The 17,750-nt window shown below is 49.3% G+C and overlaps 1 protein-coding gene across 2 annotated transcripts in view; it reads right to left on the bottom strand.

The window, feature by feature from the left end:
- The window catches only part of LOC125361713 (prolylcarboxypeptidase), a 49,692-nt gene extending 33,139 nt beyond the window's left edge, over positions 1–16,553 (bottom strand). The window contains exon 1 of one of the 2 annotated variants that reach the window (XM_048360293.1): positions 16,240–16,553. In XM_048360293.1, the coding sequence (XP_048216250.1) occupies positions 16,240–16,419 (180 nt within the window). In that variant the 5' untranslated portion in view covers positions 16,420–16,553. The remainder of the gene's footprint in view (positions 1–16,239) is intronic. The other variant, XM_048360294.1, reaches the window with a different exon arrangement.
- Between the last annotated feature and the right edge of the window lie 1,197 nt (positions 16,554–17,750).

Here is a 17,750-nt window from a genome sequence, read left to right on the forward strand (position 1 = left end):
CATCAGGCTGCTACAATCTGCTTGCAAATCAGAATGTAAGAAACTCTTTCTGCTTGCAGAAGCAGACACTCATAAGGCTAGGATGTCTGTGCATGGCTGAGTCACCGATGTCTGTAAGCACGGCTGGTAAGTAGTGGCTCAGTGACAAGCTAAAGAGTGCATGCTTTGCATCCATTGCAAGTACTCTCAACTGTGTTGGATGTATTTCATTTTAGAAAGTAAAATTTCTTGCCAGATCACAAATATACAAAATGTAGGCACTTCAAAGACACTCTAAAAGTACATAATGATATATTACAAGCATAACAGGTCTCTGTTTCCCTGTTTAGTTAAGCATAGGATGATATAGCACTAATTTTTTTCGTGCCTTATGATCCCTTGTTAGGAATTGTTATTCTCATATACCACTGTTATGACCATATACTATGCTCCATTTTTTTGAGAAACGGAGGCTAGTATCTGGTATAATGGAAGGGATAAGGATACTCCAACGCTCAACAAGACAGTGGCAGGCTTCTCACACGCAGGAGCACAGGCTTGTAGTCGGATAGCCTAATCCACTCTCGCAATCCATGCCTCCTCCTGCGGCAGGCTGCAAGGGCTTACTTAATCTTCTTCACCTGAGAAGCCCAGTTCTTACTGTTCTCCACATAATGCCCTGTCCAGATCCTCTTACCCCTACTCAGGACTGAATAGCACATACGACATAAGGTCCAACCAGCTCTGCCTTGCTCAGGAACTCATTCACAGATGCGTCGCCACTGACGCAATTCAGAGGCAGGGAAGGGAGAGATGAAGAGCATTCCCTCCCAAGTTCCTATCTCTCCTAGGACCTCTGAATGGGACCTTATACGGTAAGAGCGTCATTGACAATGCAATTACCTAAGATGAGGTCAAGCTAGAGTAGGAGGATCCTTAATACAACAGGACTATTATTGTTATTTTTTAAAAGAAGGACAGTGCCTGGTGCTGGTGGCTTATTCCTGTAATCCTAGCTACTTAGAAGGTCAAGAGCTAAGGTTTGAGGTTCAAAGCCAGCACAGGCAGGAAAGCCTGTTATTTTCTTATCTGCAGTTAAGTACCAAAAAAGCCAGAAGTGGAACTGTGGCTCAAGTGGCAGAGCACTAGCCTTGAGTAAAAAGCTCAAGGACAGTGTCCGGGCCCTGAGTTCAAGCCCCAGGACCAGCACAAAGACAGAGAGACAGAGACAGAGAAACCAACAGAGACACAGAGAGAAGCATGGAAAGGAAAATGCCATACAAAAATGCAGATGCAAAAGGAACGTAATGTACATATCATATGAAACAGAGGAAGTGATGTTGTTGTTAAAGTTCATCGACTTCGTAAGCTATGTAGAGTAGAACAAGTTAAAGTGAATGCTATGAAAAAAATGCAGATGTGCAAGAAGATGCTCATGCGGCAATGAATGGTGTCAAGAACCACCAACGGCCACCAGAAGCCTGGAGACAGGCATGGAAGTGTCTCTCTGAGCCACCAAGAAAGAAGAAACCTATCCAGCCCGAGCCTTGAGTTTGGCACGTGGTCTCCGCATGGAGAGAATACATTTCCTTTGTTTTAGCCTCTCAGTCTGGTCTTTGTTACAGCTTCCTTATGAAAACTAATATAGCCAGCACTGGCTCGCACATGTAATTCTAGCGACCTAGGATACTTAGATCTGTGGATGGAGGTTTGAAGCCAACTCATGTATAAAATGTTTAATCTCCAATTAGCCAGCAAAAAAAAAAAAAAAAAAAAGCCAGGATAGAGGTATGGCTCAAGTGATAGAGCACTAGCCTTGAGCAAAAAAGCCAAGGGCACAAGGCCCTGAATTCAAGCTTCAGTAACAGTGCACACACACACACACACACACACACACACACGAATAAGGAAGAAATTAGTACAGAAAGCCTCTCCAGGGAGGTGGCATTGGAGCTGAAGCCTGAGATGTGGTAAACAAGGAGAGGGGTGTTATGAGAGAAGGCTTAGGGGCTGATTCAAACCCACTAGGACAGGGAGCCCGAATTTCATTATGATGGCACCATCTCGTAGTGCGTCAAGACGTACTCTGATTTATTTGAAGATCACTCCAGCTGCTCTGGGGGAAGGCAGACTAGTGGAAAGGAGGGGCAGGGGAGGGGTCACTGAAAAGTCCCCGTGGGAGACAATTATAAGAACAATAAGCAGGTTTCAAAGCAAGGTCCCTCTTCAGTTATTACAGATGCAGCAATGTTTATTTGCAAAACCATAATACCGGAGAATGAGCACAGTGACAATGCCAGCGGTCAGCAAAAGGACGGCTTTTGTGCAGTGGCAGCCACCACTGTCACCCATTCACAAGCGGCTCTGCAAGGCCTGAGCACGGAGCTGAACACGGAGGGCCCCGCTGGACTGGGGGAGGCCCAAGGCTCCCTGGTCGCATTGGACAGATGTTAGCAAGACACCGTCTATTTCCATTCTCTTTTTCCAAAACGGTTTCAAGAATCGGACAGAGGGATACCCTAATTGCTCTCAAACATACATTCCACGTTCTACTCCCATGAGACAAAGGACGCCAAGGGACCACAATCTGAACCTAGTTACTTCTGCTGAGTTAGGAAACGGCTTTTGTGCGTGTGCCGGTCCGGGACTTGAAGCTGAGCCACTGCTCCACATCTGGCTTTGTTATTATTATTATTAATTGGGGATAAGGGTCTCCCAGACTTTCCCACCTGAACTGGCTTCAAACTTCTGTCCTTAGATCTCAGTCTCCAGAATAGCTAGGATTACAGCACCTGGCAAGAAACTACTTGTTTGGTTTGTTTGTTTTTGCTTGCTTGCCTGATTCTCTTTTGTTTTTGTTAAAATACAACTCATCTTCCTCAGGCAAGATCTTCTACAAATCACAGAGTGGGAAGGACTGAAATAGAAAACCTATAATGTTTCCTTTTTTAGAAATGGCCTTAAAATAAATTGGTCCCATCGCATTGCAAAATACATAATTTTGAGGCACTCAGGGGGAAAAGAAAGTAAACTTTACAAAGCCCCCCCGCAATAATCATAACCACAAAAGGAAGCAACCAAAGAAAGTAATACCTAAGTTTTTTCCTCCCGGGGAAACTCCAACATCCTATTTCCAATGCTGATTTCACTGCAGCCTGGTCTCCAGGGATTTCTTATCATCTTCTTAAATACACACTCCACAAACTACATTGTTCTGAGCACCGTAGAAAACAATGACGGACGGACGGGAAAAAGGATATCCTCAACTGAAACCAAAAGGCTCGGGCAGTCACAGCAAATTCAAAGGCAATCGAGTGGCTTCGCCAATGACTTCCGGACGCGCTCAATCCACTGCAACCCACTGTGGGCTGAAGACCACCCAGGCCTAAGGGGATGAGGGACTCGCCCTGGTCCGCAGCTGGCCTGCGTTCACCTGAGCACTCACCGCGGGGCCTGAGCTTCGCGTTCGGTGACAGAACACAAGAGTGCTTAGCCACAGTACCCGCACAGGCATCCTGAGAAACAGGGGCAGAGGCAAGCCTGCGTTTTGACGGGTGGCCGGAGAAGGGATCTTGGAGATGACGACCACTGTCCCGGCTATTCACACGCAGATGGGAGGAGAGGGCCACGGAGTTCGGTCGGGTGTCACTTCGCGCAGGGAGCAGCCCGGCTTTATTTGCGCTCCTGTAGTTAAGTGCGGCAGCTCTAGCTCAATTGCAACGCTTTTAGGCTTAGCCTTCACTGTGACTTCTATATGCACGTCTTACGTCTCCTGCACTCGTATAACCTCCAAGGCAGCCATGTTGTGAGTTAGGATGTATAGACTGCAGCGGGCGGGTGTGGACGGCCGCCCCTCTCGGGATTCCTCAGTCTGCCCTGGGCTCTGTGTACAACACTGCTACCCCACGTGTCCTCCACAGGAGTGCCGGGAAGGGGAGAAGCTATGCGCTTCCTGCCATGCCACAGGCCCCCTCCCCCCCCCCATCGCTGTCACCTCGTTGCACAAAACACCACGCACACAGCCCTTCGGCCTCCAATGACCGTGGACCTGAACAGAGGAGAAGTGTGGCGTGTGACGTGACAGCAGAAGACCAGGTGGCTCGGAGTGGCCTTAGGCGACACTGGTCACATCTGCCTGGTCTCTTGGGACCCTGAGGGAGACTCCACCATCTCTCCCTCAGGCGTAGTACAGCACCCTAGGGACACATGAGCAGATTGTGACAAGGTAAGTGAACACTGAACTCAACCTGGAGGATGCGGAAGAGTGGTCAACACAGGTGACTCCCATCGGCACGGTGTCCCTCCTCCCAGCACCTCCTCCATGCCCACCCCCCACCCCCAGCAATCCTGGCAGCAAAGATAAAAGGCACACTCTTTGTTCTCAAGGAAGCCACGGTGTGGGGGAGGAGATGGAAAGTGAAAATGTCTGAAGCTGCTCACGCCTGTGATCCTAGCTACTCAGGAGGCTGAGATCAGAGGATTATAGTTCAGTTCTCCAGTTAACCAGTAAAATGCCAGGCTGGACACAGAGCTCAAGTGGTAGTGTGTCAGTAGCGAGCAAGCAGGCCAGGTGAGTACAAAAGCTGTAAGTTTAAGTCCTGGTCCTGACAAGAAAAGAAAAAGAAGAAAGAAAGAAATGTGCATTGTGAATGAGAGTAAGAACAGTCTTTATTTGGCAACAAAGTAGAGATACAGCCGGATGCTGTGGCTCACCCCAGTAATCCTGGCTCCTCAGGAGGCTGAGATCTGAGGATTGAGGCTCAAAGCCAGCTGGGCAGGAAAGTCCACGAGATCCTTATCTACAATGAGTCACAGAAAAGGCCAGAGATGGAGGTGTGGCCCAAGTGATAGAGCACTACTTTGAGCAAAAAGGAGCTCAGGGACAGAACCCAGGACCAGAGTTCAAGCCCCAGGTAAAGGCAGAGAGAAGACACAACTTAACCAAGCGGTGGCTCCAGGGATAGAGTAAAAGCAAACCCCCTGAGCTGAGGCCTGTCCTGGGACCCAGCCTACCCATCCCCAGCACCCCTCTTCTACATGTTGCCCAGTTCCCCTTTGTATTTTGGACATCAGTGGTAGAACAGACCTAATCAAGTCTCCAGACTCCGGTAGATGAATTTCCTCCAAATGCAATGTCTTACAAAAGACATCCTCCTCCCCCAAGTGTCCCCCCTAAGTGCTGTACCTCTGCAAGGCTTTTCAGCACAAGTCCAGGCGGGGGGGGGGGGGGGGGCGGGTGCCACCCTCCGTCTCCTCCCATCCTCTTAGGGCCCTCAGCGTAGCAGCCACCTGGCTGTGTGGTCACTGTGTTGAAAGTCAGCAGCCTGAGAGTCCAAAGGTGAAGCTGACTGCGGCGCATCTCCTGCTAATAATGTCCATGTCCTGCAAGCGCTTCCCATGTCTGAACCTGGGCTGCCTTGTTTTGAAAGGAAGCTACTAACACTTTCCTCACAGAGCTACAAACATTCCAGGTAGACTGCATACAAGCCCATGGCCAGAGCAACAGCTCAACAGTTTGTCCGATTATAACAAATAACCTGATGCTAGATGGCCATCAATAATTGTGTAGTGTGGTATTAATAAAAACACATCACAACCACTTGGGTGTTTTCAGATTGGGCATGTGATTGTGAAGAATCTGAAACGCAGGTACAATTCTGTCTTTATTGAGGCCAGAAAAACAAAGGAACTATCAAAGACAGAAAAAAAATATACAAAGAATACAACCAAGAAAAACTCTTCCACAAAGATATGTTTCACTCAAGAATAAATAAGTAAGTAAATCAGTGGAAAAGCAGCAGCACATTCTGAAGCAAATTGACTCAGGGACAGTCATTAGAGTTCTCCGCCACGACAGGACCCCCTCCCTTAACAATTACATTCTTGCCTCCCATAAGAAGATAATTACAACTATGCACAAGGGGGAGTCTTTTCATCCCCTAGAGGTCTCCACTTTGGAGGCGGTCTTTTTAGTGATCCACAAAACCCTCATGGTATTGTGTTTCATTCACTCTTGTTAGTTTTTGGAAACACAACAGAAAACCTCAGGGAACCCTCTAATTATACGAGCACATGAACACTGGGAGGAAAAGCAAGATGGTGAATTTAAAAAAAGAAAGAAAGAAAGAAACATAAGGACGGACAGAAGCTGAGGACTCATTCCCGTAATCCCAGTCATGCAGGGACGAAGACGGGCAGAATTGAAGTTTTATGCCAGCCTAGGCAAAACATCAGTGAGCTCACACCTCAACCACCAAGCTGGGAGTGACAATTCACATCTGTAATCCCAGCTACGCAGAAGTGGGAGGATGACAGTCAAAATAACAACAACAAAAACCTAGAGAAGACTAAAAGGAAGGAAACGAACGTGTGCGCTACCCACCTATTATGGGTCGCTTACTTCTTCTCTCTCCCGCTCTCTATCTTTCCTTTAAGGTCCAAGACCAGGACTTGAACTGGGTACCTGCCACTCTCCCTCACTGGCTAGCACTCTACTAAGCCACACCTCCAACCTATCTTTATTATGAAAGAAATGTCCACCTTTGTAGACCTATATGATTTTGACCAACAGGAACAAAATCAAGGTCGTGAATCAACGGTGGGTCATAAACTCAGTTGAGCAGGTCGTCAATTTTTTTTTTGAGCAAATTTGAATACTACTGAGCAACCAAGCTTCAGAACTTGAAATTCGTTCTATTTTCTTAAAAAAAAAAAAAAAAAGAAATCTAAATGGCCCCTATGCCCTTGTGTGTGTGACAGTTCTACTTGAAGATACAATTTCATTCCAGGCAGCTCTCCCAGTAGAACACAGCAAACAGGTAAATTAGTGCTGCAGACAGTAGGAACCAGAGGAAGGATAGCTCAAACCGGCGTGGGTCAGTCGAAGAGGTATGGTGTCAGCAGAGCCCAGTGAGGCTGGACTGGAAGGGAAAGAGGAAGTCCCCCACCACGCAGCTGGCCTGAACAGAAGCTGGAATGGAGGGCCAGGGAGGAGGGGGGAGGGGGAGCCCGCAGCGTGTACACAGCAACGAGATGACCCAGATGACCCATGTGTAATGCCCGGCACACATAATCGCGAGTCCGAATCGGAGATTTGTTTTTCCTCCTTGCAAATTTACTTCTTTGCTTATGTTTTTAAAGGTGGATCTCTGTGCTATTGGGTTTGGTTTTTTTTGGGGGGGGGGTTCTGATTATTATCTTTCGGCAGTTGCGGTCAGTTTGTGAGCAGAGCTCATCTGATCAACGCCACATACACCAGGTGAGCGGGGGTGGGGGGGGAGAGTAGGATACGCTGCTTCACTTCGCATGCACACCGCAGGAAATGCGCTTCTTGAGATGTGCATCGTCAGCTACAAGCCCCCCCAACTTGTGTGACTGTGCACAACACAGTTGTGCCTGGGTGCTCACAGGCCTTTCAGAGTCTCTGGCAAGCGAGATGCAAGGTGGCTACCCTTGAGGTCACCAAGAGATGCACAGCAAATCTCTTTTCCCTTTAAATCTACATACAGAAACATAAACATATTATTACATAGAAACACACACACACATATTAGACCACATATACAAAAACACACACAAACACTCTGCTTTGGTCTCCATGGCCTGTGTATAGTCATTTAAAGCCGATTGTTCAGCTGGGCCTCGGTGGCTCAGGCCCGTCATCCTGCCTCCACCAGAGGCTGAGATCTGAGGATTGTGGCTCAAAGCCAGCCTGGACAGAAAAGCCCATCGGATTCCAACTCAAAATAACCACAAGAAAGCCTGGGGAGAGGAGCCGTTCAGCACCAAGGAGAGCTGTGGCTAAGGCATTTCCGCCCCGCCGTGACCTCCTGCTCCCTCCTGGAAGAGGCCATCGCACTCGGGAAGTGGCAGAGGTTTCCGACAGTTTTAAAGGACAGGGTCTGCAGTGTGACCCATGGTTCAAACTGCGTAAAAATAAAAATGTACTGGCAAAGGATAACAACTACTTCCTTGCTTTCTTATGGGATGAATCAAAGCCATTGTTTGTTTTGCGTTTCCTTTTTAAAATGGGGTTATTAAATCACAATGATGCTGTCCGGACACACTAACCACACGCGTATCAGGAAAGCCTACAAAAAGCGCCTAGCTTATCTGTTTGGGGAAGTGGTGGAGAATACAAAAATGGAGGGACAAAGGGTGAATAAATGCAGCAGTGATACATACTGGACACTATGTTGAAAGTGATGACACACCTGAAATACTTCTTGATACATGTCAATATATTTACCTTTTCTCCTATTTCATCTGTCTGCTTTCAGTTTATGTCAGCAAACTTTCGGAGGGCAATGGGCAAGTTCTCCTTGCTCTTCTACAGACTGTAACCCCAATGCAGCCCTGCTCAGAGAATGCTCCAAAGGAAATCAGACTCTAGCAACCTACGTTTTCCTAACGATGCCAGCAGTCCACAAAATATGAACAGCAAGCAAGATAGCACAATAGACTTGCCAGAGACATGCAGCTGCTTTTCTGTTGCCAGTTGTGGCATTGCTGAGTAACTTGAGCTCACATATATGTAAGAGAAAGTAAAGATTTATATATAAAAATCTGTATAGAGAGATATATACACACACAAATGCAAAATGAAAACCACAAGACATTCACTATAGCAGTCTAGTAAATACGAATGAAACACAACTACCATAGAAGCTGTCTTTATTTTTTTAAACTATTGTCTTGGTGCTAGTGATTGAACCTAGCATTTTTTTCCATTTTTTCCCTTTATTGTCAAAGTGAATTACAGAGGGGTTACAGTTTCATATGTAAGAGAGTGGGTACATTTCTTGTTCAACTTGTTACCTCCTCCCTCATTTCCCCCCTCCCTCCTCCCTCTCCCCCCACACCATGAGTTGTACAGTTGGCTTACACCAAATGGTTTTGTAAGTATTCCTTTTGGAATCGTTTGTCTTTTTATCCTTTGTCTCTCGATTTTGGTATTCCCTTTCCCTTTCCTAGTTCTAATACATATAGAATTCCTGCACAAGTGTAAGGCCTTGAGTTCAAATCCCACTACCTCTAAAAGAAGAAAAACTAGGCCAAGACAGAAGTATAAAGAAAGATCTGATCAGTCCCACACTGTCCAGGCGACTGGCTTCCGGAGGTGACGGTTTCTAAGACAGGACTTAAGACGTGGACGGGAGTGATACAGCAGCCAGAGGTCAGGAGACATTCCAGACCGAGGGAACAAGGTAGGCTAAGGAACAGAGACAGGAAAGCGTGTGTGTGTGGAATAGATAAGCCCACTGGAAAGGTGGGCTGGGGTCAGAGTGAAAGGCTTCGCATGCTCCAGGACTGAGTTCTGAATAAAGCAAACAATAGAAAGACTTATATCGGCTCTGAGCAGAAGAGTGAGTGGAACAGCAGAGGTGATTAGTGTGACAACCCAGGGGAGGAGCGAGGGGAGGGGCTTTGCAGAAAGCTGGGGGAACCCAGTCACCACCCAGATGGCTGCCACAGGGCCAGCCCTACATGAGTGAAATAACAGATAGGAACGGGAACAACCCCACCTAACTGCCAGGACCACAGGGGAAAGACGAGCCATAGGGCCTTCGTCGCTCTGCTCTCCTTTCTTTCAGGTTCGATGACCCTTCCTCATAAAAACCTTCCTAATGCACATTGTACCGCATAAATGTACACATATCTGCTTATTTCCTTGAAGAATTGTAGCTTGCAATCTTACGTGCTTGTTAGGTTTGAATTGCGCAGCCAGAAAACGAGCGTCACAGGGACAGTATGCCTGTAGTCTCGAGTAGCAGGTATATGTGTAGACTCTTGATCATTCTGAGTTGATAGCTGGCCTACCAGGAGGAAGTCTGGTTTTCACTCAGACATTCAGAATCTCCACAACGAAACATCAAAAGCTCCCATCCTAAACTTTGCCTTTGCAGATGGACTGTGGGGCTCTCCCCAACCCCCCTGATCTTTTACTTACAGACCGGATGGGTAGGAGGAAGGTGGGGGGGGGTTCTCCCCTCACTATTGTTCTGCTTAGCGTTTTATGATCTGTTTTTGTAAATCTGAAGTGCGATATGTCTGGTCTCTGTCTAATGTGGCTTCCAGCTCTGCCTTCCCGCACCACCTGCTTCTCCCTGCAGCTGTGCACCTGAAGTTGTGCTTTCAGATTCACAGACACAAAAGAAGTCTGGGTGTCTTAGTCACCTTCCCTCTTTCCACCTTTCTTCTGAGCCCAAACTCAAATATCACATCTAGAAGCAAGTTCTGCCTCTCCTTCCCTCCCCAAACTTACTTCTACAGCCTTCCACGTCAGAGAAAACAGCAGGCCTATCTTCCCAACTGTTCATCTAGCAGTCAGCCTCTGTTCTTCACCCCACACCCCATATCGAATTCATCAACTACCCTTCAGCTATCTCTTTAAAAATACCCAGAACTGGAAGTACTACAGCGCTATAGCCAACATCACCTCAAAGATTTTCTGCCATCACCCACTTCCCCTCTACAGTCTCAGCACAACAGCTGGAACACGTCTGTTAAAACATTAGTGCCTTGGTCAGACTGTCACTCTTTGGATCCTAGTGCTCCAAACATTTCTCATCTCCTGGGTTTCTGTTTTCTTTTGTGCCAGTCCTAGGGCTCTGTCCCTTAGCATTTTGGCGCTCTACCGCTAGAGCCACAGCTCTACTTCTGGCTTTTCAGTGGCTTGTTGGGGATAAGAGTCTCGTGGACTTTCCCACCTGAGCTGGCTTTGAACCTTGATCCTAAAAACCTCAGGCTCCTGAGTAGCAGCCAGGACTACAGGTATGAGCCACCCGCACCTGGCTAAGATGTAAATCCTCGACAGTGGCCCTCCTGTGCTCACATGGCCCAGCTCACTTTGAGGCGTCCTTCTGTCCTTCTCTACCAGCTGTCCCTTGGACTCGTCCCCCAGCCAGAATGGCCTTAGACACTTGCTCTTCCCAGACACACTTGCCTCTGAGCTTCTAAATGATCTTCCCCGGGTCTACAAAGGCTCTTCCCTCAGTGCCTACAACAGTGCCTCGCACACAACAGGCACTTGAGTGTACCTGGAGACACATGTGCTATGGTTTGGATGTGGTCTGTCCCCCAAGGGCACAGGTACGGGAAGCTTGGCCCTCAGCATAGAGATGTTGGTGGGGGGGATCTTTAAGAGGTGAAGACTACGGACGTTTGTTTAATTAGGTCACTTGGAGGCATTGTCCCCAGAGGGACTAACGCCTAGAGTTATTGTGAAAGTGAGTTGTTGGCACAGAGCAAAAGTGGCACCTCCCTGTTCTCTTGCTTCCGGTCTCACTATATAGGTGGCACCGTGCTGCTTGTACTTTCTTCCTTTTGGGCTGTATTGGGGCTTGAACTTGGGGCTTGGCACTTAAGTATGCTTCCAGCCCTTTTTGGTTTATTCTTTGAACAGTTTCTCGTCTTTGCTCAGGGCTGGCCTTGGGCTGAGATTCTAACTCTCTCTCCAGCAAAGCTGGGATCAGAGAGGTGCACCACCACACCCAGCTGACTGGCTGTGATAGAGTTCCAGCAACCTTTTTGCCTGAGCTGGTCTCATCCACAACCCTACCGATTTCTACCTCCCAAGTAGCTGGGATTCAAATGGGCTGGGTTGCTTTGTGTTTTTTTCTTCCCCAATCTTTCTGAAGCCCAGTAGTTTCACTTCTAAAAACAGTAGTTTCACTTCTATTCATCCACAAGATGGTCATAACGACTGAATGCAAAGAAATAAAAAAAAATACAGACATAACAGTTTTATTACAATTTATTACTATAAAAGGCGGAGGCATCATGATGTTAAGAAATCACAGATCTTGGAAAAAAAACAGATTAAAAATTGACTAAGAATATTCCTTAATTACTTGATTAAGTCAAACCTGTATGAGACAGAGTTAAACACTCTATTTCAGCCAGGTGCTGACGGCTGACATCTAGAATTCTCGTTATTTGGGAGGCTGAGATCGAGAGGATTACCTTTTGAAGCCAGCCCAGGCATAACATGCAAGACCCCTTCTCAATCAGTAGCTGGGTGTAGTGGCACAGACAAGTCTGTCATCCCAGCCACAACAGGAAATGTAAGATAGCAGACCATGTTCCAGTCATGCTTCTGGGTAGAAAGCAAGACTCTTATCTCAAAAACAAACAGCCTAAAAAGGGATAGAGGACTGGTTAGGTAGTACAGTACCTGTCTAGTAAGCATGAGGCCCCAAGTTCAAACTCCAGTATCACACAAAAAAAAGTGTTTCAAAAAGAAATTATAATTCAAAACAGCTATGTAGGGCCTGGTGGAGCATTTGCCTAGCACAAGGATGGACGGACAGGAAGGAAGGAGGGAGGGAGGGAGGGAGGGAGGGAGGGAGGGAGGGAAGGAAAGGGGGAGGGAGGGAGGGAAGGAAAGAGGGAGGGAAGGAAAGAGGGAGGGAGGACAGAGATGGAGGGAGGGAGGGAAAGGAAAGAGAGAGGAAAAGATGGAGAGGAGCGAGAGAGAGGGAGGAAGGGAAGGAAGGAAGGAGGGAAGGAAGGGAGGAGGGAGGGAGGAAGGATTGTGAGTATAAAAATATTTACCATTTTTCCTATCACATATTTTCAATTGTTTTTAAGTACTGAACAAATAAGTAAGTTCCTTTTATCATGTCTTAGCATATATTCATACCAGATGGGTAAGTTATTATAAAGAGGAAATTATTAAATAAACATTACTTACTCAGTGATTTTTTTTTTTTTTTAGAGTGTGAGTTGTAGCCATAGGAATGCCAAGGAATTATAAAACTTTGAGAGCTTTTCCCTGTTTTCCAGATACAAGTTTGAGTGGTGAACAGGTACAATGCAATCATCTCTACCTCCCCAGGACCTAGCCCAGTGCTGACACAGAAAGAAGCGCTGAGTGGGTGGTGAGGTGGGTAAGTGACTGGTGGAGTAAGGTCTCATCTTCAGGGCACTCCAAAACCAGTATTTCCTGTCTCCTGCCCTGGGCTGTCACATACCCAGCTCTGTTCCAAGCAAGTGGGAAATAAGATGGTGTGTGTCACTGGCAAGTTGGTGTATTTATGTTACACTTTCCACATTCTTTTTTCCAGAGATACAGCCATGAAAGCAAGTCTCCATCAACCACCCACTCTCTCTTTGGAAACACAGTAAGACTCAACATTTCATTCTAGCTATAGGTGGCAAGAGGTGCAAAAACATGGGATCCCATTGTTTAAATAAGAATGGAACCAAAGGTCTAAGGAACTGCTTACTTTTTGCCATATTTCTTGATTATACATTCAGTCAAGGAGTCCTTCCACCTCCCACATACACACATTTTTCCCCCCTAAATGTCCTCATCTTTTCGTTTCTGCTTGAAAGCCATATTTCACCCATTTCCATGGCCTGCTGCTTGGGGTTTTAGGAACTGCTTCTTCTTGCCATCTTTTGTACTGGATATTTGCCAGTCCTTTTCCAACCCTCCTCCAAAACTGGAAATGGAAAACTCTTATGCTTTTTCTAAGCTCTTCTAGGAACTAAAGAGTACAGTCTAGCTTGGAGGGACACACACAAACTAGTATAAGTGGGCAAAATGAAAGAAGACGAACTACACTGCCCTAAAGAAGACAAGGCTTCACAGAAGGGTGACCTTTCAGCTAGCTGAGGTAAGGGTGAGTTTAGCATAGAGGAGAGACAGTATTGCAGACAGAACTTTTCACAGGAATCTGCTGCTCCAATGTGGCTAAGAGGAAGTGTGTGGAGTTGGGCCAGGAGGCTACCCCAAGGCGGCAATCTGGTGTTAAGCAGTGAGGACCAATGGATTCAATGCAGAAAGTTTGGTCTTTATCTGCAATCATGGTTATGAAAGATTTCTAAGCAGGGGACAGACAACTCCATGGACTAAGGCTATTTACAGAAGCCATTTCATAATGTCCTTCATGTGGATATAAAGAAAGCTGGGCAGGTTTGTCACTTGGACAGACATATAACAGACAAACCATAAAGTCTGATAAAAATAAAATCTTAAATAGAAACTCAGCCTTAGTTACATTAATAATTTTATTATTAAAGGCATAAGAGGTGGGCTGGGGATATGGCCTAGTGGCAAGAGTGCTTGTCTCATATACATGAAGCCCTGGGTTCGATTCCCCAGCACCACATATACAGAAAATGGCCAGAAGTGGCGCTGTGGCTCAAGTGGCAGAGTGCTAGCCTTGAGCAAAAAGAAGCCAGGGACAGTGCTCAGGCCCTGAGTCCAAGCCCCAGGACTGGCCAAAAAATAAATAAATAAATAAAAATAAATAAATAAAGGCATAAGAGTTTGGAGGCATGCCTGTAATCCCAAGGGTGGGAGTCAGAAGCTGGAGAATCACCAAGTTCAAGGCTATCCTGGCTACATAACAAGGCTCTATGTCCACTAAAAGCCAAAGGGTGGAGATATAGCTAGTAATAGAGTATTTGCTTCATATATGGAAGGCCTTGGCTTGATCCCAAACACTAAAAATACAAGTTGAGTTACACACAATCCAAACTAAAAATCCACCATCCAGAAACTGATAACTACTCTGAATACGGAATGAAAACTTATGTGTAAGGTTTTTTTGTTTTTTGCCAGTCCTAGCGCTTGGACTCAGGGCCTGAGCACTGTCCCTGGCTTCTTTTTGCTCAAGGCTAGCACTCTGCCACTTGAGCCACAGCGCCACTTCTGGCCATTTTCTGTATATGTGGTGCTGGGGAATTGAACCCAGGGCCTCACAAGTACTCTTGCCACTAGGCCATATCCCCAGCCCCGACATAAGGAAATTATTATGGCACTAAGCATATATGTGGAATCTGTGTCTAACGGACAAAAGTAATACCAAATTGAACAAAGGTAAGCTAAGTAAACCCAAACATAATTTGGAAATCACCTAAAGCAGGCAAAGAACCAGTTTCAAATTATACTTCTAAAGAGTGAAAGGGCCAGCAAAGGAAAGTGGAACAAAGAATAAATCATTCGTTATCACCTTCCCCGTCCACTCCCCTCTCGGCTGCTTATTTCTTTTCATCATTCCCAGAGATTTTATAGATCTTCTATTCCAAAAGTTTTGCCACCAGTTTTACTTTTAGTAACAGGATGCAGCAAATAGCTGTATAAAAATTACCAGTCTCGGGCTGGGGATATAGCCTAGTGGCAAGAGTGCCTGCCTTGGATACATGAGGCCCTAGGTTCGATTCCCCAGCACCACATATACAGAAAACGGCCAGAAGCGGCCCTGTGGCTCAAGTGGCAGAGTGCTACCCTTGAGCGGGAAGAAGCCAGGGACAGTGCTCAGGCCCTGAGTCCAAGGCCCAGGACTGGCCAAAAAAAAAAAAAAAAAAAAAAAAAAATTACCAGTCTCTGAAGATACAGAATACTTTTAACATCAGTCCAACTTTGATATACTTATAGAACTATGGGAGGTTTTCTGTTGTGTGGTTTTTGTTTTTTGTTTTTAATTCCCAGTACAAAGCCAGTGGCTCATGCCTAAATTCCTAGCTATTCAAACTGAGATCTGAGGGTCAAGGTTCAAAAAGCCAGGTCTGGTAGACAAGACAGAGATGGAGACTCTCATCTCCGGGTTAACCAGCAGAAAAGTACTAAGTGTGCGGGGAGGGAGAAGGTGGAGAGGTTGGCTCAAATGGTAGAGTTCAAACCACGGTACCCGCACAATTAACGACGAGCTCACACACCTCAAAAACTGACCTGTGCCTACAACTTACTTTGTGAGAAACAAGTCTTGCAGAAAAGAGGAACTGTCCAAAGTTCCCCCCCCCCCCAAAAAAAAGAAAGAGGGGCGGGGGGGTGCATAAAGTAAACTTGGATCTGATGCTAAGAGGATCGGGCTGGCCTTTTGCATTCATGGTCGGCGTTATCTAAGGGGCAAAGGCATGGTTCCCGTGCGGGGGTCCTTCGTCCGTTTAGATCTGGAAAAAGCCGAAGGAGTTCGGACTGAGGGATCAAGAAGCAGGAAACTTTCAGAAGTACAGATAGTTTTTTTTTTTTCTTTTTTAAGATAAAGGTTCACCGAGAGCTGCGATCGCTACCACGCGATCGGGCGGGGGGGGGGGGAAGGGGGAGGCCGGTGTGGAGCAGGTGGGACTCGGCCACCGGTTGGGAAGCGGGCCTCGGACGGCGCGGGGAGGGTCCGGGCGCTGGGAGGGGGGCCTGGGTCGGAGCGGGCTCCGGGACCGGCTCGGCGGGGCGGCAGGGTCCCCCCCACCCCGGACGGTTGAGACCCGGGACCTGGTCCAAGCCCGCCCCTCCCGGCTCCCCCCCCTTACCTTCTGATGGAAGTAACGAACCGAGTAGCCCTGAGCGCCCGTGGGGCGGGGTGTGGGTTGGGGTGGTGGTGCGAGGAGGCTGCCGAGGACCCTCAAGAAGGCCGGGTGGACGGCGGGGGCGGCCCCCGGCGCCAGGACCGGCAGGAGCAGGAGCAGGAGCGGCGGGGCCGGGGGGCCCATGGCTCCGGCCGGCGGCAGCGACGCGGGCGGGCGGGCGCGGGGACGGGCGCGCGGGGACGGGCGGGAGGACCGGAGGGCGGACGGGCGGACTCCTCAGCAGCAGCAGCGCGCAGCCCTCAGCCCGGCCCGGCCCCGCAGCTCCGCCCGCGGCACACCCGCTCCTCCTCCCCCACCCCCGCCCCCCGGGAAGCCCCGAGCCCCGCAGCCGGCTCGGCCGCCGCCCCCTCCTCCAGGCCGGCCCGCCCCCGCCCCGCCCGTCAGCACTCGGCGGGAAGTTTATTGACAGCTCAGCACGGGCAGGCGCGACCGCCCCGTCCAACTCCGCCGGCCACGCACGGCCCTCCGGGGACGCGGACGCGGACGGACGCGGGGCCCGGAGAGCACGCAGGTAGCGGGAGTGCAGCGCGGCTCCCCAAACCCGGCTCCGGACACCGGGCCACCCGGCACGCCGACGCCAGCCCACCCGCTCCCCGGTCCACCGGAACGCCCCCGGCCGGCGGCCCGCCCCGCCCCGGCTCCAGTCCTCTTCCACCCGGCCTGCACCCCGTCTCCACTCGGCCGCATGTCCCCGGCCCCGGCTCCGGCCCCGCCCCATCCCTGCGGTCCAGCGGCCTTTCGAAGCCAGCTTGCCGGACCGCACGCACCGCGGCTCGGGTCCAAGCCCTGCCTCTACCCGCACTCGGGTGAAAATGGTCGCTCCCGCCAGCCCCGTCTCTCCCCACAGTTGAACCAACATGGTCGCTCCCGAACGCTCGCGGGATTTGGTGACTAAGCCCCGCCCCCCGAAACGGCGTTTCCGATTGGCTCTGGGGGAAAAGCCACGCCTTGACGTCACTTCCGGCGGAAGGAGCCGCGGGAGATTCGACTGAGAGTCATCTGGGGAAGCTGCCGGCCGGAGTCTTCCGGCGCGCCCGCTGGGCCTTGCCCGGGCGGGTCCCCCGTTCCCTGCCTCAGGTGAGGAGTTGGCGGGGAAGGGGTTCTCGGGGAGCACGAGCACGGCACCGGCGTCTGCGCTCCTCCGCGGGCGGCCGTGGCGGCGGGTGGAGGGCCTCCCCTGGGGCCGGTCTGCCTGCCGCGCGCGTCCCCGGAGCACGTCAACCCGCTTTCCCCTGCTCTCCACCCGGGGACTGCGGCGTAGCTGGGGGTGGGAGCCTCCCGGCCGCTTCCCCGGCTTTATCCGGCTCCCTCCCCGTCGGGTCCCCTCTCGGATAGCCCTGACAGGGCGCCCGTGTGACCTGCCAGCTGCGGCTGTCTGCCTTCAGGGTTGAGTTTAAAGCCCTCCGGGGAGCTTAGAAGAAGCCCGTTCTTCCTCAGGCCCGCCTGCCTCTCCA

The sequence above is a fragment of the Perognathus longimembris genome, chromosome 13 (genome assembly GCF_023159225.1).
Source record: "Perognathus longimembris pacificus isolate PPM17 chromosome 13, ASM2315922v1, whole genome shotgun sequence".
Lineage (NCBI taxonomy): Eukaryota > Metazoa > Chordata > Mammalia > Rodentia > Heteromyidae > Perognathus > Perognathus longimembris.